At 51.9% G+C, this 27,887-nt stretch overlaps 2 protein-coding genes across 5 annotated transcripts in view; one reads left to right on the top strand and one right to left on the bottom strand.

The window, feature by feature from the left end:
• PAPPA2 (pappalysin 2) overlaps nucleotides 1-11,890 on the top strand; it is an 88,662-nt gene extending 76,772 nt beyond the window's left edge. Inside the window, exons 23-25 of the mRNA XM_017815651.1 lie at nucleotides 6,035-6,121; nucleotides 8,577-8,675; nucleotides 10,915-11,890. Of these exons, the coding sequence (XP_017671140.1) occupies nucleotides 6,035-6,121; nucleotides 8,577-8,675; nucleotides 10,915-10,989 (261 nt within the window). The 3' untranslated portion in view covers nucleotides 10,990-11,890. The remainder of the gene's footprint in view (nucleotides 1-6,034; nucleotides 6,122-8,576; nucleotides 8,676-10,914) is intronic.
• Nucleotides 11,891-12,022: 132 nt separating this feature from the next.
• Nucleotides 12,023-27,887, bottom strand: part of ASTN1 (astrotactin 1) — a 59,274-nt gene continuing 43,409 nt past the window's right edge. Inside the window, exons 17-23 of one of the 4 annotated variants that reach the window (XM_017815905.1) lie at nucleotides 26,417-26,685; nucleotides 26,029-26,162; nucleotides 25,494-25,645; nucleotides 25,020-25,155; nucleotides 24,789-24,889; nucleotides 24,131-24,314; nucleotides 12,023-12,115 (exon numbers count right to left, since the gene is read on the bottom strand). In XM_017815905.1, coding sequence (XP_017671394.1) covers nucleotides 12,109-12,115; nucleotides 24,131-24,314; nucleotides 24,789-24,889; nucleotides 25,020-25,155; nucleotides 25,494-25,645; nucleotides 26,029-26,162; nucleotides 26,417-26,685 — 983 coding nt within the window. In that variant the 3' untranslated portion in view covers nucleotides 12,023-12,108. Of the gene's footprint in view, nucleotides 12,116-15,492; nucleotides 19,292-21,702; nucleotides 22,621-24,130; nucleotides 24,315-24,788; nucleotides 24,890-25,019; nucleotides 25,156-25,493; nucleotides 25,646-26,028; nucleotides 26,163-26,416; nucleotides 26,686-27,887 lie in introns of those variants that run through there. The other 3 variants (XM_017815903.1, XM_017815902.1, XM_017815904.1) reach the window with 3 other exon arrangements.

Below are 27,887 nucleotides of genomic sequence, written 5' to 3'. Positions count from 1 at the left end.
GTTTTGGGCAGCCAACAAATTGTGCAACGTGCTAACCTCATCCCCACCTCCTGCTTCATGTCATCATTACATACACGTAGCAAAGGGTCAGTTGGAAGGGACCTTGGCTTGAGCTCTCTGCCTCACACCCTGGGTGAAGATGGGCCATGCCAGAATGCTGGTGGGAGCATGAGCTGCTGGGAATTTCTCAGGTCTTCCCTGCATGAGGACAAGGTCTCGCTGCCCTCGTGCGTGCTGCTGGTCATGTTATCACGGTCGTAAAACACTAATCTGTTCCCTGTTTTGTGGTTTTCCTGAGGTATTACAATGGAAATGATGAAATAGGGACTGAAGTGCATTTGTGGTTGCAAGTTGTTCCCGAGTCTCTCGATCCAACAGGTAGTCAAGGACCCCGATGGATCCTTGGCTCTTCCCACCGGCATGTTCAAAACCCTCACTTGGCACATTTGTAGCTTGTGTCCAGCATTTGTCAGTCAGAATTAACCCCTTCGAAGGTGCATGAAATAGGGACAGTGGGAAGCCTCACCTAAAATCTCTCTGCTGTGCTTTGATGTGATAGGAGACAGGGTGCAACTTGCTCCCTGGGCAAAGCACTGCAGCCAGTCCAGCTGCCTCTGTTCCTCAACATCAGTGGGGCTGGAGACCCTTGGTTGTCCCTCATCCCAGACCTGGGGGCCTCTGATTCTGTACCATGGCAAGGTCAGCACAAGAAACTGGTTAGAAACTTGATGCTGGTGGAATGCTCTGCTCTGGAAAAGATTCTGTTTTGTATTTCTGGGGCTTAAGGCAATAAGGACTACAGACACCCCAGCTTCTCCAAGGAGACTTTCTGGAGCAACGAGGTATTACAGCATGGCCAGAATTTAGTCACCCTCTCATGATTCTCACATCATCACTCTCTCACCTCTTGCACCAGGCAGTGCTATATCTTCCACCAGGCTTAATGCAGATGGTGGGGCAGCACGAGGAGCATGGACTGCAGGTAGTGGTCACTTCTGGGTCAGATCTGGCCCCTGGCTGGTGAAAACAAAGCCCTTCATGCTGGGCAGGTGGAAGGCAAGATGGGGAGCTCTCTACATACCTGCTGGGTACATTGTCATGCTGCTCTTGGTATAAGCAGTCGTAGAATCATAGAATCAACTGGATTGGAAAAGACCCCCGAGATCATCAAGTCCAACCTTTGATCCAACCCCGCCGTGGTTCCCAGACCATGGCACTGATGCCACATCCAGTCTCATCTTAAAAACCTCCAGGGACGGTGAATCCACCACCTCCCTGGACAGCCCATTCCAATGTCTGATTACTCTCTCTGTAAAGAATTTCTTCCTAATATCCAACCTAAACCTCCCCTGGCACAGTTTAAGACCGTGCCCAGTCAGGCTGCTTACTGCAGGATGTAGCTATAAGGTGGGATATAGCCTTCCAGGATGAGCCCAAAGAAATCTATTCCTCTTCCAAAAATCTCAGTTGAGTAATACTTTTCCTAAACAGTGAGATCTCTGTCCCCTGCATACACATAGAGTGTGATTGTAGAAGCTTCATTTTCTTAAGAGACAAAGCAGAGGGAAATAAAATGATCACACAGCAGCATAGTGCAAGGACGAGGGACAGGCATCCTTCCCCTACCTGCAGGGACAGGACCCCAAAAGATGGGGGTCTTTTGGCATGGGTAGAACTACAGCATCCAGGCACACCACCAGTGGTGGTGCAGCCTCAGAGAGGTGGGAGCAGCCTCAGCTTCCCTGAGCCACATTGTGCCAGCAGCCCTGCACTTGGGATGCCCTGACCCTGACCTACAGCTGCTTCGCTGCCCTCTCCAGCTCAGGTGCCATCCCTCCATCCCCATCCATGTCCCTCTTTCCCCTCTCCCAGCAGTCACAGTCGTACAGCCGGTGATACCGAGGGAGTGGAAAACCACTGAAATAAAAATCAATGAGTCGTTTCTGATAATAAGCAAACATCCCCAAGCACAGCCCAGCCAACTGCTCTTCCAACACGAATATTCATTCCCCTTCAGCTCCTTCATCCCTCGTACATTGTTTTTCTTTCTGTTTAAGATCTGTAACAAGAACTTGGCAGAAACCAGATACAAGTGGGTCAGGAGGCCCTTGTGGTTTTCAGGGCTTGTTTTCCATAACCCGTTCTATCCTGCAACATATTTTGCACAAATGGCTTGGCAGGAGATCTGATCCATGCAGCAGGCAAGCTGCTGAGGGCAGGATGGCAGGCTGGTGCTCGTGGTCTCGTGTGTGTGCAGCAGTGTCCTTGGGAATGGTGAGTGCTGGGGACTGTCTCTGGGAACCACCATGCTTGCCAGGAGCACTACTGACACATGGCGTCTTCCTCTGCTTCCCTCTGCCTGTTCTTTCCCGCTTCTGTTTTTTTTCTCCAGTTAGCACTGAGATCAGGGTGTAAAAAAGACAAGGCTAGGGACTTCACTGAGAATACCTCATGGACATGGATGGTTTTTTGGAAGCAAAGGCGTGCTCTGATGTGGTGTTTATCTACCCCAGCTTTCCATCCCCTTCTTCCCTCTTGTCCCCAGGGACTGTGCAAAGCCCTTTCCACATGGCTGTCTACTGAGACAGGAGGTCCCTGAGGAACACGGTGCAGAGCAGGACTGGGATAAAGAAGTGCATCCCCATTCAGTAGTCCAAAGTGTCAAATGCTCACTTCTGTAGCAGAAATGTGTCTGAGCCAAATGCTGGCCTGGGACACAGAAGCACTTTCAGACACCATGAAGGCAAGACCTGCTGTCCCAGTATGGCCATCTACAGCAGCATTCGGGCTGTAGACCGAGCAGCAGCCTCATCTCTGCTCTCCATCCCTCTTCAGACATCAGTCCTGTCCAACCTCAACTCACACTGATTCAAACAGGGCCCAGCTGTTGTCAGGAATCCTGAGTATGAGGGACCCCTGAAGAACACCTAGACCTCCACAGCAGGACTGTTGGGAGCTGGGCACAGCAGTACCAGTGATGGCACATGGGCTGAAACCAAATAGCAGGATGCTGCCTTCCAGCCCATCAGCCCCTCTTTGAAGTGTTCCTTCAGGTACATGGAGTATGTCCTCAAGCAACAAGCCTCTGTTTCCTTAGTGAGGCTTGGGGGGAAGAATACTGGAGCTGGAGCAGATGTTTCTAGGGACCCAAGGTGTGATGAAAGCCACCTGCATGCTAAGCTGGTGAATGGCTCAGGTACACCAGCAAGCATAGAAGCAATTGGAATTTCTCCATTTTGCTTTCTGGCTGTGTCTGAGGTGGTGGGGCAGGTTCATGGTGTCTCCAACAAACCATCCTACAGGCATGTGCCTCCAAGGGACAGCTACCATGGTTCCAAAGGAGTGGAGGGATGGCTCAGGGGACAGAAACTGGAAGACACAAAAATGGGGAATGAAGCACTAGGTCTGTAGGATTTTGTTTCTCTTTTCTCTTGTTCGGGCCACTTGGTCCCAGGTGTGTCTTCCAAATTTCTAGAATTCTCTTCCTCTGAGCAACGCTCACTCTGCCTCCCTCTCCGCAATGGGCCAGGTAGAGCTCGCTCACTGCTCAGGGTGGCTCAGGGCAGAGAGGCATCCCAGAAAACTTTCTGAGCAGAAGCCAGCCCTGTTCCCTCTCTGTCCCTCCCTGTGTTTTTCAGAGCTGATTTCCTCCTTGCATGCTGGAGAGCCTCAGGAAGGAGAGAGGGAAAGTGAATGTGCTTGGGGTGTCAAAGAGGGGGGGAGAAAAAATAAAATAAAAGACACACTACAACAGAGAGAGGGCCAAGAAAAATATTTAATCCAAACAATGAACATTGTCATTTCCTCCCACAGTCTGCATTCCCAGTCAACTTCCCTGGGCAAGCATGGGGAGCCAAGAATGGCCGGGCTCTCTGCCTCACCAGCGTGAGTGTGTGTAAGGAAAGGGATGTGTCCTGGGGACACGGTGTTAATGGCATCACTTTAACTGGCTCCTGTCACAGCGGTGGCCTTAGGGACTGACACTAGCCCCAGTTTTCTGTAGAGGAACAGTGGTTTGGAAGGATGTTGGGCCAGGGATGAGAGGGGAAATTTCCAGGGACCCAGGCTGGGGTGGTGGATGTGTTGGTGCTTTAAGTGAACCAGACGTTTAACAAGGCTTTGGGCACTCTTCAAGTCCTCCCAGGGACCTCCCAGAGCTTTTGGAAATATCTTGGCTAGTGGCTGAGATGGGGAGGAAGGGAAGGCATCTGGCAGGGAGAAGCTGCCCTCTGTCTCTCCCTGGTCAAGGCTGCAGCCTCTCCATGCTTTCCTTTCCCCACTCATCCCTGCCTGCTCCTCCTTGCCACGGGCATCACCCTGCACCTGGGATGTCACTTCTCTTGCACATCTTAGACCCGCGAAGCTGCAGCCCTCTCCAGCCTTGGGGCAGCTCAGGTTCGTGTTCCATGGTTCTGTGAGCCCTGGTTTGGGCTGACAACCCCTGCCACCAAAGGGTTGGGGTTTCCAATTGATCTTCCCACCACTAATGACTCATCCATTTCAAGAGCGGAATTAACAGCAGTGAAGCTGATGCACAAGGCGTGGGTCTGAGGGCAGCAGCAGCTTTTCCAGGGCTGATCCCTGCCTGTTTTCCCTGTGAAATGGTGGTTTCCCTGTTTCTCTGGGGTGGCCTTGACGGGGACAGCTGAGGATGAAGACACCTGCACCTCCTCAGCTGCAGGGACACACATAGTTGTGTCAGCATGCAAAGGGTCTGATGCCCAAAGTGCCAATTCCCAAAGAGAAAAATGAAAGGACAGTAGAATCCAAGCTGACTTAGAAGCTGCATGAAAGCAAACTGTGCACCCTCCTTGGATGGATCAGCACAGTCACAAGCCCAAGACCAGGCTGGGAGAAAACATTTTGCTTCTTAAGGCTAGACTTGATCCCTTGAAACTGGGATCTGGGATTTCAATGGCTGTGGGCAGATAGAAATGACAAGCACTTTCCATCTCAGTGGCAGAGCAGGAGAGTCTTTCAGCTCTTTGGTTACACATTTGGCCTGGTGAATGCTGGTTGTTGTTTTTTTTCTTTTTTCCACCTTCCTCTGAAGCACCTGGAAGGGGTAGTGGCCAAAAGCAAGGTGCTGAGCCTTCAGATCTGCTCAGCCAGAGCAAAACCTGCATTTCTGGGAAATGGTGTTAATTTAACACCTGTGATGCAGCACTGAAATATGTATGACTGATGGAACCTGTGATTTATTCTTCATCTTTCCCTCACCTGTTGCACCCTTTCATGCTCTTTTACACTGAATCAACCTACTTATAAATTGAGTTTGAAGAAAAGTGCCTGGACCCTGCCTGCCTTGCCAATGGCACTGGGGACTCCCTATTCTCCCTCTGGGCAGAATGAAAGCCCTTGGGAGGGAGCCAGTCCGGGCACTCTGCAAGGGCTGTGGAAAAATACTGGACACAGACACTGCTCCCTGCATGGCATCTCCTGGCAGGCTTCAGAGAAACAGCACCACTGAGCCCTCGGAGATGCTTCTGCCCAGGACGCATCGGGATCTAACCAGTCCTTTCTCACACCCCTCCTTTGCCTGTGATATTTTTCCCTCTTTTATTTTTTTCCCCTTTAATTGTTTCTCTTTTCGTTCGTGCCTGCTCCCGGCTTTGAGAGCCTGTGTTTTTTTAGCCTATTCAAATTGCCAAGCACTTGATTCGTGGTTACTATTTTTGTGCCGGCAGCGCAGGGCTCGGGCCTGGCGGTGCCAGAGGCTGCACCTCCACGTGCTAACACTTGCCCCGCTGAAGCTCCTGTCTGAACAAACAAGGACGATGGATGGTGGGAGCCGGGAGATTCGCTGACGCAGCCCGGCTGCCTTGGTGGCACTCGGCCTGGCCAAGCAGTCCCGTCACTTAACGCGGCGTGGAGCGGTCGCAGCAATTACCTTATTCATTTTTTCCCCATTTATAAGAGATATTTCGACCAGCCCTTTCCTTTCCCCCTCGTGCTGGATGATGCATATCCATCTCCCTGGATCACATCCAGGTGTGGCACAGTTGGGCATCGGTGTTTTCCTTTTTCCTGCCAGCGTTCCTGCGAGTCGCCAGCCTGGGCAAACCTCCCTTCTCCCTCCCCTGGAGCTGATTTCTGCAGAGCCACATGTGTGAAGCGCAGGGTCTGTATGGGTTTTCCTCTCTCACATCACCTGCTCTTAGTCCATTGCATTGCCATGTCCTACCTGGCAGTAACTTTTGCAAGGCCAAAATGAGACTGATGTATGTCTCCTGTGCCCTCGAGGGTGACCCACCAGCACCTTACTTTGCTCTCTCTGCTTGCAAAGATAAAACCAGCTGGAGATTCTCAACAAGGCAAAGGCACAGGAGTCACTGTGTTCTCCAAACATGAGGCAAGGAGCAGGGACAGCAGTCCCCAAACCCTGTGCCTGGCTCTCTTGAGCCTCGAGTCCAATTAGTCATTTTCTATTTTCCCCTCATATGTTTTTCCAATGTAATTTGGAGCATGAGTTGTTAAGTTTCCCCAACGAGTGTTGCCATAGGAGCCTGTATTTGTTTAGGGTGGGGTACGGGCTCCAGTGGGTTGAGAGGAGGGGGCAGTCAGCCCTAATGGGTGTAGAGAGAGACTGAGAGCCTCTCCTTCCTCATCCTGTCCCTGTGTCTGTCCTCCCCCCACCTTGCACACAGGATCTGGAAATCGTTTCAGACCTGTGCAGCCGGGATGGGCAAACCTTCCCATAATTGTATGGAAACTACTGAAGCGATGGGTGTTGTTTTGCCAGTGAGTCATGACATATGGAGCAAAGCTCAAGGAAAAACTCCACCGTGTGGAAGGCTGCAAAAGCAAATCACACCCAGAAGAGCTCTCCCCTGCCAGTGGCCCTGGCTGGTCCCCTGACTGCATCCCTGCACCCCCCAGCCCCGACATCCCTGCCCTGGCCCTCCTGGTACTCAAAGCTGCTTGGAGGCTCAGAGACCTTCTTTGATCACCATCATTTAAGACCCACCTGATGCTTTTCAGTGAAAAAGGATTGTTAACCCTGTTGCCTTGATGAAATTGCACCCTGGTCTCCTGGACATGATTTGTGACAGCAATGATGGGAGTAAAACACCTTCTTGTTTCTGAGCTACCTAATCTGGCTGTGCCTCAACACCCAGCTGCAGGAAGGTGTGTTCCTCCTTGTTCCGAGATCTTCCAGGCAAATGCAGTCTCTCTGTGGATGCCTGGATTTGGCCTGTGGTACTGATAGCGGAGACCAGGCTCGGTGGTTTGCTGTAATCTCTGCTGCTACTTCCTAAAGTTTAGCCTAGCCTGCGTTGACCCTGTTTCTGTTCCTTGTGAGTCATGAGGACAAAAAGCCACATCGGTTCCCTGTTTTTGGCATGGCCTTTTTGTGTGAATTATTGGTATAATCACCAGTCCCACAAGTTGGCTTTGGCACAGTGGATGCAGGGCAATCATGGTGCAGTGACATTTTTCAGCTGTTTAGGGGTGCTGCAGGTGGGTGTCCATCATCAAAGGCTGAGTCTGGGTATTTTCTGAAGCTTGTTGTTGTTTAAGGCCACCGGATCCAATGAAACGGGTCAGCCCATTGTACCCCATGAACAATGGAGTACCAAGATTTCCACCAAGAGTTCTCTTCTGTCTGGAGAAGAGAAGACTCTGGGGAGACCTTAAAGCACCTTCCAGTACCTAAAGGGGCTCCGAGAGAGCTGGAGAGGGACTTTTGGCAAGGGCATAGAGTGATAGGACAAGGAGCAATGGCTTTAAACCGGTAGAGGGCAGGTTTAGACTAGAAATTAGGAAGAAATTCTTGGCTGTGAGGGTGGTGAGGCCCTGGTACAGGTTGCCCAGAGAAGCTGTGGCTGCCCCATCCCTGGAAGTGTTTAAGTCTGGGGTGGATGGGGCTTGGAGCAACCTGGTCTAGTGGAAGGTGTCCCTGCCCATGGCAGGGTGGTTGGAACGAGATGGTCTTTAAGGTCCCTTCCGATCCAAACCATCCTGTGATTCTATGACTCTGATGACAGCAGTCCTCCTGGAGGAGGTTGCTGGGCCAGGAGCTACCAATCCCAGAGCCTGAAGCAGAAGAAGCATTTCATTACTAATCACCCTGTTACTGAATGGCTTCTCCATTCAGCTACCTAGTTCAGCTGTTGCTTGGCAGTGCTGGTGTGCATCTGTGACAAATAAAGCTCAACTGCTGGCCGTTCCTGACAGTTCACTGCAAGTGAACAGTTCATTCCCGTGCACGTCGCTGTTGCACCCATGGCACAGCGTTGCTCCTCGGCCATCGTTGGCTGCTTCTCAGCCCCAGATGCTTCTTTCTCTTCTCTCATCAGATGACTCATGCAACTAAAGAACAAGTAAAATGGGTTTCTGAATGGCTGCTTGTGCCATTTAACATTTCTGACACAATTCTCTGATCCTCCAGCTGCTGGCCTCGGAACACCCACTGCTCCATCCACAGCAGCCGGGACAACTGGTGCCCTTTGGCTTTGAAGAGGGGGTTGTGTACTGTGGAAGGGGTCTTGCTGAGGACCTGGGTTCTCTACTTTTGGGGAGTCAACCTTCTGCTTTTGACTAACCCTTTCACAAATCCTCATTTCCCTGCCTAGCCCTTCCAAGCAGACGGCTGGTGTGACACCATCAACAACCGGGCGTACTGCCAGTACGACGGTGGGGACTGCTGCGCCTCCACACTGTCCTCCAGGAAGGTAAGAGAGCACCCTCTGTGGCATTGGCCAGGATTTGGGATTGAGGGGTGACTGCTAGCTCTGCTCTTTAGCCTTACTGGCTGTGGAACCGAGCCTGCAGTGCAATTCTCCCATGAACAGAGAACAAACCCATGATTTTAAACCAAAGCCAGCTGAAGCTGATAGACATCATCCCACTGATTAAGAGTGGGGTTTGGACTTGGGCCAGCGTGATTGAAACCTCAGCCCAGCTCCCACTGAGGTTCACGGGATTCCCTCTCGTTTTGGGAAATGAGTCCCAAAGAAATGACTTCCATAGGACACAGTGCTAGACATGGTGAGTCTGAAGTCACCTTGTCATGCAACTGAGCTGTCTCAGGGGATTTTTGGTATGGTCCACTGGCCTCTGCTGTGGGCTATGTTTCCCTCCCTCTTCTGGGGAAGGAAGGAGGGAGGAATAGTGTAGAGGGAGCAACTTGGCATTGGGGTTGTACAGACCCTTCTTTGTCTCCCATCACAACCTTCCCTCCCACCTAACTCGCTATCCAGCATTCACAGCCCATCCTTCCTAATCATATCCAACAGCAAAACAAATCATAGGGCATGAGATAATTTCTCACTGCGAAAATATGTGAATTTGGATCTTCTCATCTTTGTTGTGGAGCTTGAATCATTTTTCCTTTCATCACACATACACACACAGAGAAAAGGAAAAATAAAATCCTGGGAAGATCCTTTTGATAGGAAAGAAAAGGCTTTACACCCAAGTGATGAGTGAAATCCCCACAACGATATCATGACATCTTGGAGCAAGGCATGGCCAAAATAAAGGATGGGTTCACTGTGGAAGGTGGGGGGATTTGGTCCCATGGCTCTCAGGAGACCCAGACCCAGCTTGCATCCCCCACAGGTCCCAGATCTTCCGCTCAACAAGCCTCCAGCACATCTCTGTTAAGGCAGATGCAGGAATACAGAGTTTAATCATAAAAAAAAAAAAAACCAAAAACACTCCATCTCATGACTGATCCAGGCTGTGAAAAATCAAATGTGTTTCCATATTTGGCTCTGAGCCTGGTGTGTATAAAACCTCTGGAGGAAACTCTTTTCTCAGCTCCCATAGCCCATGACCAGGCAATTGGCAACCAGGAGTCAGATGCTTGGTGGGTGCCCTCCTTCCTCTCTCTGCTGCCACCAGCTAAGGTGACATAATCTTGCTTTGCCACATACAGTTGTTGCAGAGAAAGCAACATGTAATGAGCCTTCCGACCTGCATGGGGTGTCTCAAAGCAGCACAGCTGGTGGGTAGCCCTGAATAAACACATTGCCTGCCCCACTGAAGGCTGTTCCTGCTCACAGAGACTCCATCCTGCCTGGCTTTTCTTAATCCACAATGCACAAGGACTATATGCACCTACCTTGGCTACTGTATTGGGTAGTGTAGAGCTCAGCTTTGCAGCTGGGAGCCTGGTTGAGTTCCTCCAAGAGCTGCAGAAGGCAAGGTTATGGTCCTTTCATGCTTTGCTGAGCCAGGAAGAGCCAGGAGTAGCTTTAAAGACAGGTCCATGGGTTCAGATATGGACAGAGGGGGCTTTCTAACAGGGGCCAAAGTAAAACTTAAATCTAGAGGTGCTTTACCACAGCCTGCCTTAGTCCAAATGTCTTATATCCACCAGGGGAGACTTCTTCCCAGGGTCTGACATTTGAGGCACAAGATTCAAGCTGCAAATTTTGAACACCAGTGACCAGTGACAGGACTAAAGGAAATGGCATGAACCTGAGTCGGGGGGGGGTTAGGTTAGACATCAGGAAAAGGTTTTTCACTCAGGAGCACTGGAACAGGCTCCCCAGGGAAGGGGTCACAGCACCAACCCTGACAGACTTCAAGAAGTATTTGCACAACCCTCTCAGGCACAGAGTGGGATTGCCGGGGTGTCCTGTGCAGGGTCAGGAGTTGGATTTGATGATCCTGATGGGTTCTTTCCAACTCGGCATATCCTATGATTCTATGAAACACAAGCTAACAAAAAGGAAAAGGCTATGAATAACACTGAGCTGGGGACAGGTTGTGCCCCTTTCTCAGTGAGCCTGGAGCCTGGCAGTTTCTGCAACGCCAACAATGGGGCACAGCCCAAAGTGTCTGTCTGTCCACACATCCATTGTTATTGGCCATACTGGGGTGGAGAGGGCTTGCAGGGGCATAGGGGCGCCAGGAGATGGGTATCTCAGGGCAGAGGCTGAGCTCTCCCTTTGGCCCCCCCAGGTGATCCCGTTTGCTGCTGACTGCGACCAGGACGAGTGCACGTGCCGTGACCCGGCGGCCGAGGAGAACCAGTAGCGGCACCAGGAAGGGCCTCTCTCGGTCAGGCGAGCACCGGAGGAGCGAAGGGGCAGCACCGGGGGCCGCTGGGGAGCGGCGGGATGTGAGGGGGCAGGAGGCCACGGAAGAGCCAGGCAGGGATGTGGCGGCTGCGCACAGAGGGGAAGGATCAAGGCCACCGAGGAGCCCAGGAGGGCAGAGCGGTCCCCTCCCCAAAGCTGCTCCCTCCCGAACCCCCTCAAGGGGCTCAGCCAGGGGTCCGGTGCCGCTTCAGCCACACGCTGAGCTGGGGTCCACGCCGAGAGCCCAGGTGCTGCCATGGGTGTTTGTCCTGGTCCAGCACCTGGGTGTCTGTCTTTGCTCTGGATTTCGTCACTATTCGCCCCCCTCTGCTGTACAGGCTTCTTTTAGCAAGGTCGAGGTAGTTGTGATCTCTCTGCAAATATTTAAACTTAATTATATCTATATACATATATATAATATATATATAAATATATATTATATTTTCTTTGCTCTTGATGAAGCTGAGAAAGGATATCCTTTGTCACACACCCATGCTGCTGTGAAGTACAAACCATTGGGAAAAGCGCAGGTCAGGGCGGGAGGAGCAGGCAGTTTCCCCTTCCTTGCTGAGGGGGAGCTGGAAGGAGGACACGGAGAGAAGCCAAACACCCAGACCATGCCAGGAGAGAGCTCCCCAGGCATGAAGGCTCCCACCTGAAGGTGGTTTGGGCATCTTGCAGGCACCAAGTTTTACCCTTGGGATTTGCCAATGCTTTGCCTTGCTCTGCTTAGAGACCTGGATCAGGATTCTGGGGTTGAGAAAAACACTGCTGTGCCATTGAATCACCCCAGCGAGCACAATGGACTCCAAGGGCACCACAGGCATCCACCAGACATTATTTCAAAGCCCTCTGGGAAAGGTTATGTGTCCATGGGGTCACTGCATGGTCAGTAGGAGCAGACTCACCACAGTCCTCTGCCTCGCTGCCCCGGCCACTGTGGACCCAACTAAACAAGGGTTGTAGTGGGCAACCCAGAGTAGCTGTGTGGTGCTCAAATGAAGGATGATGAGGTGGTCCTTCTCTTTCCCCACATCTGAGTTTCAACAGTGTTGTCAGCAGTTCTCAGAGGAGATCAGATCCTGTCGTGCAAGGAGAGACAAGACCCAAAAAACCTGTCAGGAGACTCTGAACATCATCTTTTCCCACTGAGATCTTCCTAGTAGTATCATTATTACCTGTGTCCAAGCCCATCACACTGGACATACAGTCACTGATTGTAATGAGTCTCTTGCTCTTGTAGGCACCAAGAGAAAAATCTTCAGATTCACTTCAAGCCCCAAAGAAGCCCATCAAGAAACTTTGCCCCCATAATTGATTCCCAGAAGCTCAGCTTGGCAGCCGGGACCCAGCCCCATAGAGGCAGCAATAGGGAAGGTGCCTGGCTCCTGCTGGGATTATCCCTGATGGTCTTGTGCTGTAAGAGGCAGAGAAAAGGGATAGAAAGAGGAGAAGAGAGCAGAGAAGGGACCACAGAGTAGGAGCACAGCCCATGGTGTCCCCCAGGTTCAGCTGCAGGCTGGGACCAAGGGACTCCGGGCTGCCCTGCTGCCTTCTCCCTGCATAGCCTGTGCTGTTGGAGACAGGCTCCAAGCCAGGGTTTGTCTGGTGAAGGAGTGGTGGAGAGAGGGTGACACGGTGTGGAGAGACTGGGGATTTTCAGGGCATCGTTTGGCTTCTGCTAGATCTCCCCCATCCTTTTTTTGTCAGGCGTTTCCTACAGTTGTGCTTTACTGGAAGACAGGAGTAGGGGCAGAGGTGCCTGGACATCCCACAGCGTCCAGGCAGGGGATTACCTGTCCTTCTCCAAGCCCTTTCCTGATCACATGTGTTCCTGATCTCTGGTCTAAGCAGAGACTGGAGGAGAGGTGGGGGACAGTGGGTCCCATCTCCTTTTGCAGCAGGGACACTGACATTTCTGTTCCCATCATAAACGAGTGACCCCAGGGTTTTCACCCAATATGCGCTGTCAATTGGGCAATTTTTTGTCAGATAATCCACTTTTCAATAAAAGAAACCCCTCAGATAAGCCAAGGAAATTTAAATAAAAGTTGGCCCAACATCCCCAGGGGGTGCAGCTTGGGCAGCCTGCACCGTTCCACCAGTGCAGGGAAGGGGAGATCCAGGGGTCCTAACAGAGATGGAGTGAGGGTCCCAGCAGCCCCCCACAGTGGGGACGGTGGGGACGTGGTATGAGGGTAACACACACAGAGAGAGAGTTTCAAGTCCCAGCATCTTGCCATGCCAAACCCTTCCCTGCCTGGCGGCAGCGTTATCTAGATACCTGTGTGTTTAGATGACAAATTATTACCCTTTTGGCACAAAAATCCTGGTCTTGTCCCTGCTCACCTGTGTGTGCAGGGAAGGGACTGTGACCCATGGACAGGGGAGCTGGGGAGGGTGGGACTGGAGGCACTGGCTTGGCTGGTAGACATTTGTGCTTCTCATGACCGGACAGCTTCTATGTACTGAAATATTGTTCTTCTATAGCGACACTGAGCGGTTTTTGTCCCCTTTAGGGTTTTATTCACAATGGAGGCTGCTGCTATTTTTATTTTTTTGTATTTGATAATTATTTTTTATAAAAATCTATGAAAAATAAATAATCTTCTCATCCTCCATCTCTTTTGTCTCCTTGATTCACCCAAAAGGGGGCCAGGGAGGTGGTTTGGCTGCTCCCAGCACCTTCGATCCCACATGCTTTTCCTCTGCCCCAAACTATGGACTCGCCCAGAGCTGTCCCAGCCCAGTGGAAGATGTCCTTTGGGTTTTTAGTTGGAGGGGGACACTCACCTCCAATGCCCCCCACAATTCAAGGCTGCCACCCAGGCAGCTTTTGCTGTGCCACCAGGTGCGAGAACACTTTTGCAGAAGGTCTTCTGCTGGTTATGCTACAGACTGGTCCAAGGTTGATCAGTTTTTGTAATTAATCCACTTTAAATGTAGGGAAAAGCGTGTGTGTGTATGTTCACACACCACCTCCCTGGGGATGGGGAGCAGAGGGTGGCTCACACTGGAGCCAGAGGGCCATGCCATGTGACATCCTGGCAAGAGAGTTAAAACCAAAGACAATCAAAAAAATTAATTAAAGATTTGGGAATTTTTTTTTTTTTTGTAAGTAACCAGATAAACTTTGTACATATTGACTGGGAAACACCAAAAAGCCCTTGTCCTGTGTTTTAACCTTGCTCTTCTTCTATCCATCTCTGATGGTCATGTGCGCCCCTTTGCTCCTCACTGGCCTCCTCTTTATGTCTAGTCTTTGCTTGGACTTTCTCATCACTCCTAGAGGAGGAACAGCATCTCCTGGTGACACTGAATGTCCTCTCTAGGGCAAAGCTCCCCAAATCACGCGTTTTGAGGAGCCAGATTTGCTGCTATGAAGGAGAGAGCACATTAAGGGATCCCCCACAGCCCCAAGCAAACAAGGACCCCACTTGTGGGTCTTGCATATAAAACATAAAGAGCAGCTGTCTGTGGCAGTAGCCAAGTGAAGAGCTGCTTTCCCATCCTGTCCCTCCTTTCTTTTCCTCCTCCTCATGTCTCATTCCACAGCCACAGGTTACTGTGCGACGGAAATTAGCAGAAGGAAAGTATTGGGTGTATTTTTAGCTTATTTTCCTGCATTTTAGCAGCAGGAAGAGAAAAAAAAAATAAAAATCAAGTTGTTCCATGAGACTTAATGAAGTCTGGTTTCCTATGGGTTTGTGTGCTATAGCCCCTAAATTCCCACTCTCCTGTGTCCTCCCAGGCATCCTGTCTGCCTGCCTGCAGTAATCCCTGGCCCTCCCCAGGTCTCCCAACCCATCTGGCAGGGCAGGTGGGAATACACATTGGGCTTGGCCAAGGGACCAGCCCTTTTAAGTCCTGATGGCCTGAGCATTAGACACAACACTGCACTATGAGTGGCTTTTAAGGCATCCTTTGCAGCTCTCATCTCTGTTCAGGCACTGGTTTTCACATCATTTGAAGGATGTTAATATTCATGATGCTCCTAGTCCTCTGTCAAAAGTCTGCCAGGTGGACCAGGATGTTCTTGGGGGGGGTGGTTGACCACCAGACAGCACCACCCCATCTGCCTTCTGTACTAAAAAAACAACTAAAAGAAGCTTCTTTGGACTCTGCTTCCAAATTCCCAGCCCCTGTGGAGGTTTGCAGACTGAGACACCCTTGCCAAGGATGTGTAAATGCATTTTTCCCCCCCAAAACCCAAAAGTGCCTGCAGACATCCACACCTTCCCATGCCTGGCAGAGCAGGTGGGCAAGGCGAGGAGCAGGACACGGCTCCATCTGTGTGTGCTGAGTGCTCTGGGACTTGGCTAACCCAGTGGGCAGACAGGCTAATGCTAAACTTGTGTGAAGACTCACCAAGTTCAAAGGCTGGGAGTGTTTCATCCGTGACCAAAAGATGACATCAACAGGACCAAAACTATAAACAAACACTCCAGTTTGCCAGAGCCAGGGATTACTAATAGCTCCATTTAATAGTCAGTTAAATTATCATCTGGAGTTTTACATAGTGTTACAATGATTTTTATTTTTTTTTTGTTGCTGTTGTTTAAAACCTTTTTCTTCTTTTCTTTTTTTTTTTTTTAAGGTAATCTGGAAGGGTTTTGTGTTTCTTGCCACATGGCTATCTCACCCTAAAGCACCCTACTTTCAATCTACAGTAGTAAAACGTCACATCAGAGTTTTAATAGAACATCAAGGAACATGAACTGTAGCCATCTTTGTAAAGAAAAGGACCAAACCATCTTTATATGTTAAATAACTCCACGACAAGTAAAAGGTAGTAATGCTATTACAGGGGTACGGACGTAGCAAAGAAAAGGAAACGACCCAGAGGTTCATCTCAGGTGAATGATCGCTCATTAATTCAGAAATAAAACATAAAGGGAGGGCAGGGGGGCAAAGGAGGTTGCAGAAATGGATGGAAAACAGTGCCTTATCCAGTTTTCATGTCGCTGGCAGCATAGGAAGAATCAGGAGTCCAAGAGAGAAAATATTGTGCAGACCCAACCGTAGGACCCTGTGCCAGATGTGGACAGTGTCAGCTCTGCAGGGAATCACAGAATCATATAATGGTTTGGTTTGGAAGGGACCTTAAAAATCACGTATTTCCAACCCCACCGCAATGGGCAGGGACACCTTTCACTAGACCAGGGCACACCTGTTTTGGGTGAGCAAGCCTCACACAACTCATCTCACCAAGGCCAGGTCTACAGCCATGGTGCAACCCCCTGCTCTGGTCTGGGCCCCCGTGGCAGGATGCTGGCATTTGTCTGAGATGGGCTCGTGTGTCAGTGGAGAGATTTTGGCAAGAAAATCCAAGTTTGGGCAGAATTCTGACTGGCAAAGCCAGAGTGAGGAAACCAAGAGGGAAGCCTTCCCAAAGCCAGGGTCATGGTGTGAGTGGCCCCACAGATGTGCCACCCTGGCAGGACCTGCCGGCACAGTGGCTGCAGGGACACCACAGCGGTCCAGGAAGAGCACAGCCCTACCAGCAGACTGTGCTGTCCATAACGGGATGGGGATGCTGAGCCCCATCCAGCCATGCAAGGGGTGATGCCAAAGAATCTCAGAGGGGTGGCTTTCCCCTCGCCCTCCATATCCCAGCCCATGGGGAACTGGGGCCGAGGGAGCAGAGTCCAGCCCAGCCAGCTGATGATGCTGCAGGGTGTCGGTTGCCCATGCAAGGGCTTTGAAGTGTCAGCACAGGAGCAGAACAGGAATCTCTGCAGAGCCTCAGTGCAAATCTTGAGGCCAGATGAAAAAGTAACCTAGGCAGGTGTGAACACATGGGATGTCCAGGGTTTTCCTGGCAGCGTCGCAGCGAGTGGCTGGCACATGGCACTGCTCCCGTCCCTGCTGCTGCACCTAGTAAGCAATAAAAGAAAGGAGTCTGCTACTCAAAGAAAAACAGTCTGTGTTTCATATAAAGGCCGTATATGCGGTATTACTTGGCGAGAAACCAACCGGCATCTGGGCCAGAGCAGCCTTCGTTCAAGCATCCCACCGAGGCCTTGGGCGGAGGTGCCCTTTGCCCAACCCTGGACAGCTGCCTGGCTGGAAGTTAAAAGTTGCCCCAGTATATGCTGGGATAAGCAAAAGGATAAACTGAAGTGTCTGGGCCAAGAGTCTCGACGGCTGAAAGGAAAAGGAGTGGCGGCTCAGTATGGATCACCTGCCTGTATGTATCTGTGCATGGAGGTGGTGCTGGTCTTGCTCTGAGCCCCAAGTCCTTGGCAGCATCAGGCACATCAAAATATAAGGACAAACATGAGAAAAAGCCAAAAGGATCCAGCAGACTTTTTTCTTGCACACAGCAGGCGCTTGTCTGATGACCCCTGCTAGACACATTCATTACAGCAATGACACAGGGATGCCCAGGTAACACTGACTGCTGGTGGCTGCTCCCAGCAGCTCCCCAGTCCAGGCCAGCTGCCCCTGGAGAGAGGTCTGTCCACTAAAAGGGAAGAGAAAAGCACGGTGTGGTCCTGCAGGGAGATACTGCTGTTGAGAAAGTGCTGTGATACAGCGCTGTGGGCTGCGACCGGCGGCAGAGCACAGCCGCCTCCCTCTCAGCACCACGCAAATATTCGAACCATGTCCTTGGCAGGTAGGAGGAGGAATGAGGCAGAAAATTGTATGAGACAGGCTGAAGACTGCTCCTGCCAAGACTGAAAAAAATTAAAAGGAAATTTCTCTCTGAAGAGGCATCGTAAAAATCCCACTGTAGGGCTACGGGCTTGTCCAGATCAAAGGTGCGCAGCTGGCAAGTCCAGAGACGCCTCCTCTGCAAACCAGGCTGGAAGCTGAAGCTGAAAGGAAGCTGTTTTCTGCCTCCAACACCATCAGCAGTGACAGGGTTTTGGAGAACAGTTTGCTCCGAACGAAGCCCAGTGTCCCAGTACAACCCTAGCTCTCTGGTTTAAAAAAAAAAAGCCACTGAGAGCTGCAGATGTGAGCCCGAACACAGGCAAGCAATACCCCCAGAAGCCTGCCCTCCATGCCCTCCAGGACCATCCTGAACCACTGTGTTGGGGTACCCCGCACTCCTCTCCCTTCCCCATGCAGAGCCTGGGCTACACCACAGCTATATTGGCTGGTGCAGATGGCCACCCTGTCCATACCATCTGGCTGCTGCTCTCCTGGTTGGGCCACAGCAGCAGTTTGACATTGCTTCGAAGTCTTTACTATGGTGGGTAAAAAAAGAACAAAAAGTAACGGAGGGGATTTTAAAGTTGACTTCCTAGGAACGTGGTCCCACAGGAAGAAAGCTCGTGATGTCCAGCTGACCACCAGCCCTGAGGCCAAGCTGCCTTTGTTCTGGAGGACTCTGCATCTTGGAGCACACGTGGGCTTTGACCGTGGCACAGAACCTGAGGAGATGGGCTCACCAAGGCCCCTCTCTCCTCACCCCAGACGGTGACACCGCGCCAGCCCTGCCCACCAATGACACCATCACTTGGCCATGTCTCATCCAGACATCATGCTTCACAGCTGCAAAAAAACACATCCCAGCCCTGTTGGCCATCCAGTGGCTGTTTAGCTCAGCCATAACCATAAGCATCTCCACCTGACTTGCATGCCCTGCTTCCATTTTCCCAACCCTGCATCACCTGCTCTCCCATCCTGGTTGTGTCACCGTGTTTCTCTCATGACTGGTGTCCCCCACCCTTGGGGACAGTCCCCACAGCCAGGGCAGGAATGGGGCAGGAGGAGAGGGCTGTGCCCTCCCAGCCTGCCCTCTCCACCAGTGCTGAGGAACCTCTTGGCAAAATGAATAAAACAAAACCAAGAAAACTGGGTCCCACAAGACTTCTAACTAGAAAGGCTTTTGCCCAAGTCAAAGAAGAAACTAATACTGAGACAGTCCTGCATAGAGCAGTCGGTTTTGCTCCCCAGTCCAAATTTTTGCCTCCAGAAACATCAGTGACACCCTCCCCCTCCACGGGTCCACGTATAAAACCCTCACAAATGCCCATGGGAAGGACAGCGTGAGAGCGGGCGCCCGCGACCCTCAGTAGTCCTTGTCCCCATAGTCATTGTAAAGGACACTCAGCGTCTGCTCCTCGCACGTCTTCTTGAGGTCCCGGCTGAGCTCCGACCAGTCGAGCCCATAGGGCTTGATCTCGCTGTAGCGGCAGGCGAGGTACTTGAGGGATGAACGCTGGAGGTTGATCTTGGGCTCCTGCAGGAGGCCATTGCACCAGCTGCTGAGGTCCCCCAGCTGAGAGAGGATGAGGCCGGCCTTCCTGCAGCGAGGGCGGGCAAGGGGAGATGCCAAGGGGGACGATGGACAGCGAGTGGGTGGCGGGAGGGATGGAGACACCACGGAGGGGGATGGCGGGATGGGCAGCAGGAGTGTGTGAGGAGAGAAAAGTAAAGACAGTTAAGGACATGATGGGAGCTTCTTGAGAAGAGAGAACTCCAGAGCAGGTGAGTGGAGGCTGATGCTGCCAGGATGAGGAGGGGTGGCGGGGCTGCAGGAACACACCATCCCCAAGGCAGCACTGCAAACTAAATGCATGTGAGAACAGCCTCTACCCAGGGCAGAGATGCCCATGTCACCATAGTGGTGCTGGACCTGCTGCACTGGGACTCCCCTCACATTTCCCTGTCATGTCCCCTCTTCTTGTTTCACCTGTGCAACAAGGCTGGGTTTGCTGAGTGTTGAGTGAGGAGACAGTCACAGGCGTAGCTGTGAAACCCCCTTTGGGGTGGACATCACCAATGACTCAAAGGGCAACACCTGTCCCTGCTGCAGCTACTGGACCCTAAACACAACAGGATGGGAAACTAGGAGCCAACAGCACTGCAAGCAGTGGGGACAAAGGCTAAAAAGTGTCAGGCATGACACATAGAGCCAGCCCAGACCAGAGTCACCACGTGTCATCATGAAGTACATGTGTTGCATGTTTGAGAACTATGCTGGTCATTCATGACTTGGTGTAGCACATAGAATCACAGAAAGGTTTGGGCTGGAAGGAACCTAAAAGATTATCTCATTCCACTCCCCCTGCCATGGGGGCAGGGACACCTTCCACTAGACCAGGTTACTCCAAGCCCCATCCAACCTGGCCTTGAGCATTTCCAGGAGTGGGGCATCTACAGCTTCTCCAGTACCAGAAATGAGCAGTCCCAATTGGACCACTGAGGATGAAGGAGATTTAAGAAATAAAAAAACCAAATCACAATGTCATGCCTGGCTTGTGGGGATCTGTATGGAAGCTGAAAGTGAGATAAAAACTATGATCCTCGTAAGATGCAATATCACAAGGCATAAGTGCAGTGAACAACACTCCTGGTACATGACTTGTGATGTTTAGTAACATTTTGGGAAACATGTCCCACAGGACAGTGTGCAAACTAGAAGGGATATACTGAGGTATACATCAAACACAGGTTTAATCCAAAAAGCTCTGAGAGAGCAGAGGACGTGGCAGAACTCCCCACTTCTTTGTATATGCATTTTGCATCTTCCAATTGCAGAGAGCAAATCAAGGAAAGACAAGTCACAGTAGTAGCACTTCCTGAAAAGCTGCAACCCAGCCAGGAGACGAGGTTGGATGACAGAGGGAGAGTAGGTCCAAGATGAATCCATCTTCTGCAGCAGACATACAGCACCCCCAGGGCAACACGGCCTCAGTGCAGGCTTGTTCTGGTGGTGAGAAAGTGCTAAACTACCAACCTCTCGTGTTAGATGAGATATTGGAAGAGCTCAGAGGATCCCGGCCAAATATGACCTAAACTGTGTTCTCTTCAAATTTTTCCTCTTAAAATTGTGCTTCTAATGGTTTTATGAAGAAAATCAGTTTGTACAGATAAAACACATTATGTTCATTTTAAACTTGTCTAGCACTTTGGGTGATCTCCAGGGATTCTGGCAAATGTGGAGGTAATGGATTCAAATGAAGTGTCTTGAAGGTGAGTATCTTGTGCCTGGAAACCCAGACAAAAGTTTAAGCGTCTGAAGAGCTGGGATAAGTTTCCTATACAGCTTCAAGGTCAGTTGGTGGGTTGGTACAGTCAAAGAAGAGAGGATACATCCCCTTGGTAGCTTTAACTCAGCATATGCTCAGCACAGAACAGGCAGTGGGGGCACAAATCATGATGCTGGAGAAAAGAATCCCTCCTTGCCACATTCTTACTTGGATAAGCAGGGGTGGTGTGTGGAGCACACAGCTGTGTTGTGCCTGGTTTGACAGCTCAAGGGCACGTTTACCAACCATGAAGGAATATCCACAGCCCCTCCACACCTTCCTCCAGGCAGGGTACATTGTGGGAGAGCTGCTTAGAGAGGATTTAATTGACCTCAAGTCCAGCCAGAGCCAACCTCAGCTTTCCTGGAGAGAAAACTCTCAAGAGGTCCCTCATAGATGTGGCTGCAGCTCCAAGGGGCCAGTCTGGAGCCACTGAGTGGTTTTCCAGCTCTGCAGCCACCTGACAGTTGCCACCCCAGGGCTCACAACCAGAGCATGGCAGAGAGGAGGAGGTGCTCAGCATGATGCTGATTCTGGAGACAGCCACCCAAGCTGGTCAGGTCTTCCAGCCATGAGAAGGTACCGAGGTCTCACTGGCCTTGGTCCCTGCATCTGGACACCTAGGCAAGGTGCTACAACTGCCTCTCTTCCTCCAGCATGCCAAATATGCCTCACAGGAATGCCAAATATGATCCCACAGATTTTGGCTTGAAGCCCATAGACACCACATTTCACCAGGCTTTGCTTCAAGTCCAGCTTCCACTTATTACTCATTTTTCTCTCCATTTCCTTTCCTTATGCAAAGTCCAGGGCTCTCTGCAGCCCTTCTCAGACCAGGAGGGAGTGACTCGTTTTCATAACCCCAGACAAGTTATCTGCACTCAGACAAGTTATCTTCCTTCAGTCCAGCAGCCAGCATTGCCAGGAAGGGAGGCAAGTGCACCCCAAATGAGCAAAGCAGGAGATGGGATGGAGGCGCGGAGGAGGGACACGGTAGAGTCAGTCGCGTGGGTCCACATCCAGGACTTCAAAGGAGCATCAGTAACAGTCAAACAAACTCTGTCTGCTGGCTAAATAATGTCATCTGCAAGTGATTTGTCCTGTCACCACCAGTCTGGGTGCTTTGCCTTCACAGACGATCAAACAGGAGGTCTGCTTTCCAAGATTTGTCATCACCAGAACCCGCTGCAGCTGCCTGAATGTCTCTTTCCAAGTAGTGCGAGCTGCAAACACTTCATCAGCAACTTGCGTCATCCCATCCTCGGCGCTCCAGCATTTCCAGAGGGTGGAATTAACCCTCTTGGCTCGTAGGTTCACGCAGCAAATGGTATCCCTTGGGTAATTCAGTGGCATTTCTGGTTGCTCCATGCCAATGCAGCTCTGCCTCTCGGGGCTCGAGGAGGTGGCTTCCACGCCACGTTCTGGCTGGTGCTCAGTCTCCTCACCGGGGCAGAGAGCAGTGATGGCAAAGCTCATCCCCAGTGATGGCAGTGGCTGTGTGACAACTCCAGCGTGTCACGTAAGGTATGCTATGTACTCCTTTTGCAAATCATCACAACAGATGTCGGATGGTCTGTGCAAACCAGGGCTGGATTTCACATCTGGAAGCAGAGACAGAGCGGCATCACTGCAGCTGGGCTCGAGACAAAGGTGAGACGTAAGCCCAAGCCTGCTGATCCTACTTGGTGTCATGGGAATGAGGCAACCCTGGGCAGAGGAGCTGGTGGGAGCCTCTGCCTTAACAAGACTCCATGTACTGAGATGTCGCTACTGAGCTTTGAGGCTGAGCTCACATTTCTTAGGACATAAATGGGAAGAGGGGAAAGAGAGAGCCCCCAGCTTTGCTCCAGGGCATGGAGAATCTATCTGGAGTCTCCCACCAAAGCTGAACTAGGAGACATGTCGAAGACATTAAGTGCAAGACAGCCACCAGCTATTTGCTGAGTCTTTCTGACTGGTTAGCAAAGGTCTGGAGCACAAAGAAGGCACTTGGAGGATCTCCAATCCTCTGCTAGAAATCCTGAAGTGATCACCTGGAGAAGCAGGGCTGGAAGACATCTAGTGGTGAGACCAGCAAGAGGAGGTGTGGGGCATAGGGCAAGGTGGAGGCCATGGATTTCATACACGGGAGCTGTTGCTGACGCACATTTGAAGTAACTCTGCAGATGAGCTCACAGCTCTGGTTCTTTGGAGGCCAGATGCTGTGAAAAACCACTGCAGCACACACAGTCTCCCAGTCCAGCTTGCTAAACTGACTGGAAACATCTACGTTACTGGGAAACCACGCAGACTAAAGCGGATGTTGAAGGATGTGGGGAGAAGGGAACATCTGGCTGCCTCCACAAGCCTGGGACATGAGGTGTACCATTCTCAGGCAGCTGGAGGCCTTTAATGACCTGGAGGAGCCCTAGGAGAAGACATGGTGCTTACTCAGCCACAAAAGGACTGTTCCAGCCAGGAAGAGCTCAGGACAATCTCTTCCAAAACCTGCCGTGGCAGCTCAGCACTGCCTGGGCACCAAAAACACTTGTGTCACCCTGTACAACCACAGACACGAATCAAAAGGGAGGGAACGTGCAATTCAGACGTAAGGTCAGGCCACTGCCTGCTTTGGACCACAACTGACAGTGAGTTCAGCACACAGAGATGCATGCAACTCAAGCCAAAGCCCAGGAAAAGGGGGAAAGCAGAGTCTCCATCCCTCAAAGGTGCATTATTTTTTTGAGACCTTCTCCCTTTTTGCCTGTGGCATCAACTACCAAGGAGAAAAGAAAATCCCATGTCCTCACTACTCTACATAGCATGAACATAGCAGGAAAAACCCCAGAGGCAGGAAAGGGCTGATGGGATGAACAAGGATGTTGGGTTGACAGTGGTCAACCACTTTCCACCTTGTCCTACGTTTATGGTCCTTCAGGGGAGATGACTGGTCTCTGAACACATGCACATCATCCAGCAAAACAGAAACCCCACTGTGAGACTGTAAGCCCTATCATCTGTCATTAACTCATGAGATTTTTAGAGAGCTGGTCCCAGTGACCAACATCTACAAGGGACAAGCATGTTGGTGGGCAGACCTGCCTGCCTAGTTGACCCAGCTCCTGAGCCTACCTGGGCCCCAGCTCATCTTCACAGCGCCAGGTGAACTCCCCAAAGCTCTCGTAGTGCTGGTTGTAGTGGTAGAGGACTCGGTGGAGGCTGGGGGAGCCCAGGTCCAGCAGAGTGTTGTAGGCTGTCTGCTGCTCCTTGCCGCTCGTGTAGCCGTTGAACAGGTTGTAGATCTTGTCTGCTATTTCTGGGCAGAAAGACAGGGGGTATTCAGTGGGGTGCCAGGAGAGGCGTGAATTAAGCCCACCAGTCTGAAGCTCAGCTCTAGGGAAACCAGGACCAGAATGAAGATTTGTCCCCTGAATTATGATTTATGTCATATCAAGGCAAGGTCTCAGTGGAGGAGCAACAGAATAGATGGCATTCCCTGGACTCAGTCCAGGTTAGCTTCCCACAGTTTGGGCTAATTAGGAAAAGAAATGGGTGGTGCCATCAGGTACTGTTAGTGAAATACCATTCATCCATGTCTGTTTTCAGAGAGGACATGTGTCTCCTGCAGCCCTCCACCCCAACCCTCTACAACACATGGCAGCTCCTGGGCCACCACGGGTGAAGGAGATGTTATAGCCAAGACACAAGACAAGTGCAGGGATGTACTGGAAGGGGGAAATCTCTGTTGCTGGTCCCAAGGACCACAGTCCAGCAGCTCCCTCCCTCTCACCTTGAGCTTTCACATCATCTACCACAGGACAGGGGGTCTTGACCGTCACATCACTGGACCTGGAACGCCTTCCTGTGTTGTCAACTCCCCAGAGTGTGAACCTGTATCAGAAGGAAAAAAATGAAGCTCTGGACTCCCAGGACCTCATGGAAATACAGGCAGCATCAGGCAGGATCACCACAGTGAGGGTGACAGCACTGCCATGGGCATGGCATGGGGGAAGAAACTCACATGTAGGTGGTGTCGGGCTCCAGGCAGCGAATGATGAGGGAGATGGTGGAGGAGAGTCTGTCAGGCACTTGGGCTGGCATGGCACAGGGTGACTTGGCACCGGAGATGATGTCGTCCACAAAGCTCAGCACTGTCTCTAGGGAGAGAGGGGAGGATGTGCCACAGGCAATGACATGGGTATCCCTGGGACTGTGGAGAGCCACTGAGGTCTGTGCCCACTGACACGCTGCCTGGTGCCCAGGGGGACCAAGGCTCGTGCCTTGGTTGCTGTAGAGATGGACACATTGCTTTTCCAGCAAGGCTCATCACCACGGAGGTGTGGAGATGCCACTCCTGCAGCAGGGTGGGCAAGAGGGGCTGCTGTCTCTTCCACAGGATACTGGATATGTTGCAGCATCCCCTTGCTAAAAGGGAGACTCCTCCAGCATCTCCATCCCACTCTCCCCAGAGAGCGCCAGTGGAGTCCCCACTCACCTGTCTCCACCTTGGAGTGGTCCATTCTGTCGGTGACTTTCTCCTGGCGGAGGAGGTAGTCGACAATCTGCACCCCGATGGGGGGCTCTGAGTGCCCCCACTCCAGAACCACCAGTGTGCTGCTGGGCTCGTGAATGGTGGAGAGGTGCAGGCTGGGGAAAAATTTTTGTGTTACTCTCTCACAACAAAAGGGATTCAAAGCCATTAACACATGGGAGACAGCAACTTCAGGAGAGAAGTGACTGCCCCTGCCCTACCCCTCCTGGCTCTGGGAATGCTGGTCCAAAGGATTCCTTCCCTAGGGTTGCTCTACCAGGATGGATCCACAACCAGTTCGCCAGTCCTCAGCTGAATTTAGAAAAGACACTACAGCTCTGTACTCTCTGCTTGTTTTCCAGGTCAACCATCAGTTTGCAAACCTGTCCCATAAAAGCACCCAGTCCCACCACCTCCTGCCACCATGCTGTTGGCCATTACCACCTCCTCACAGACCCACCACACCAAAAGGCCAGACTGGGCACACGTGGAGACCTACATGGGGTGGGGGAGAGGTGCACAGGTGGGCAGCCCGTCAGCCCCGAAGGCACTGGAGTCACAGCGGCACCAGTCCTCGATGACATCCCCGCTGCCTGAGCACCACAGCATGCTCATGGTGGCCTCCTGCAGGAGCTGGGATAGAGAGGAGAGGGTTGAGCATTGGGCAGGTGACCTGGTGACCTCCCATCCCACTTGAGCCAGCATTCATCCATTCCCCCGGTGGGTTCAGCACAGTGCATTCACCCTGAGAGCAAGGCAGGCCAATGGGCAAGGGTTCCCTCGGCTTGACATGGTGCTATCAGGGCAAGCTGCCTTCAAAGACCACCACAATGCTGTCCTGCCACCCCCCATGCCCACCCCAGCACCCCCAGCACGTGGCTCCTCACCCGCTGGGTCTGGTTGTTGGTGACCAGCTCGTAGAGGGGGGCTGCTTTGGTGACCTCCAGCAGGATGGGCTCGGCTGGCACGTCGGGGCTGGCGGCGCCGTGGCAGAGCGGGCAGGAGGAGGGGCAGCGCCCGCGGCTCTGGCACTCCATCCGCACGCCGGCTGCCATGCGCTTGGTGCCTGACTCGGAGAGGCTGGCAATGTACTCGGGGAAGGTGAGCACCTTGGGGTCCCGCTCGCGCTCCTCTGACTCGTCCGAGGGCGAGTTGCCTGGGGAAGGGGGAAAAGAGAGGCACCAGCGTGGGATCCGAGCCACTGATAAGGGAATGTGAGGGGGCTAGAGCTCTGCCTTCCACCCTGCAGAGAGGCAGCACTGCCCGCAGGTCCCTGTATCCTTGAGAGCTGTTTGCTCTGTAGGGATGAAATGCTCACTGGTCTTCAGAGGAGGAATCAGAATTGAAAAGCCCACCCTGGCCTCTGCCATCGCAGGTCTTTTGGTCTCCCCGTGCCTCAGTTCCCCCAGCCCCATCCCTTCACCTGGCACTGGGAAGGTGGTGGGACAGACCACCCTTGCAGCAGGTGCCCACGAGAGGGAGCCTCCTTCACGTGGCTGGAGACTTGTGAAGGACCTGCCTGGGCACCTTCACCCCACGCTGACGCCCCGCCAAAGCCCTCTGCCAAACCACTCCCCCGCAAAAGCCCTCCTGGCCCAACGGCTGATTTCTCCTTTAGATCCCAAGGATCCCCACCACAGCTGATGTGACAGGGTGGGTTGGAGACCAGAGAGGAGGAGTGTCAGACCACGGTGCACAGTAATGATGCTGACTTGATTCACACCCCGCCCCCAGCAAAGGCTGGCAGAACTGAAGAGCTCAGAGTGAGGAGGGAAGACACGCCAGTGCCTCATGATGCCCAGAAAGCTCCCAAGGTGGCTACAGACCCACCAAGCGCCTCTCCAGACCCTCCACTTCTCCTACACTTGGTCCCCACACAGGGAAATTGTGGCAATGGATTTGCCATATGCAGGATGGAAAAACTCCTGTCAGAGATGGATTGGTGAGGAAAACAGCTCAAACATTATGGAGACAGAAGTTTTTACTGTGGTTTAAACATGTTTCAAAATGGCTTTTTGTATTTTCTGCAGTGTCACTGTCTCCTTCTTCCCGACACCCCCTGTGAAGCTATTGTCTCACACAAGGTGTTCTGGGAAGGTGTCCTGAGATGTTTCTCATTGGTCCCTTGTTAACCCCTTTTTCTATTGGTTGTTGACCCTTTACCTGATGGTTTTTTCTGTGTGACCCTGACCTTGCAATTGGTCCCCTTTTGACCCTCCTAAAAGCCTTATAAACCCCAACCCCACAATAAACGCTCTCTTTCGTCCGTCCCTCCCTGTGTGGTCTGTGTGTGCTCCTTGCGGGGTCGCCGGGCCACGTGCAGGGGCGGGGGGAAGGGCATTCACCTCGCAGGTTATG

The sequence above is a fragment of the Lepidothrix coronata genome, unplaced genomic scaffold, assembly GCF_001604755.1.
Source record: "Lepidothrix coronata isolate B3197 unplaced genomic scaffold, Lepidothrix_coronata-1.0 Scaffold52, whole genome shotgun sequence".
In the NCBI taxonomy this organism is placed as follows: domain Eukaryota; kingdom Metazoa; phylum Chordata; class Aves; order Passeriformes; family Pipridae; genus Lepidothrix; species Lepidothrix coronata.
Note: the sequence above shows the minus strand (reverse complement) of the source record. Positions and strands in the feature narration are given on the sequence as shown.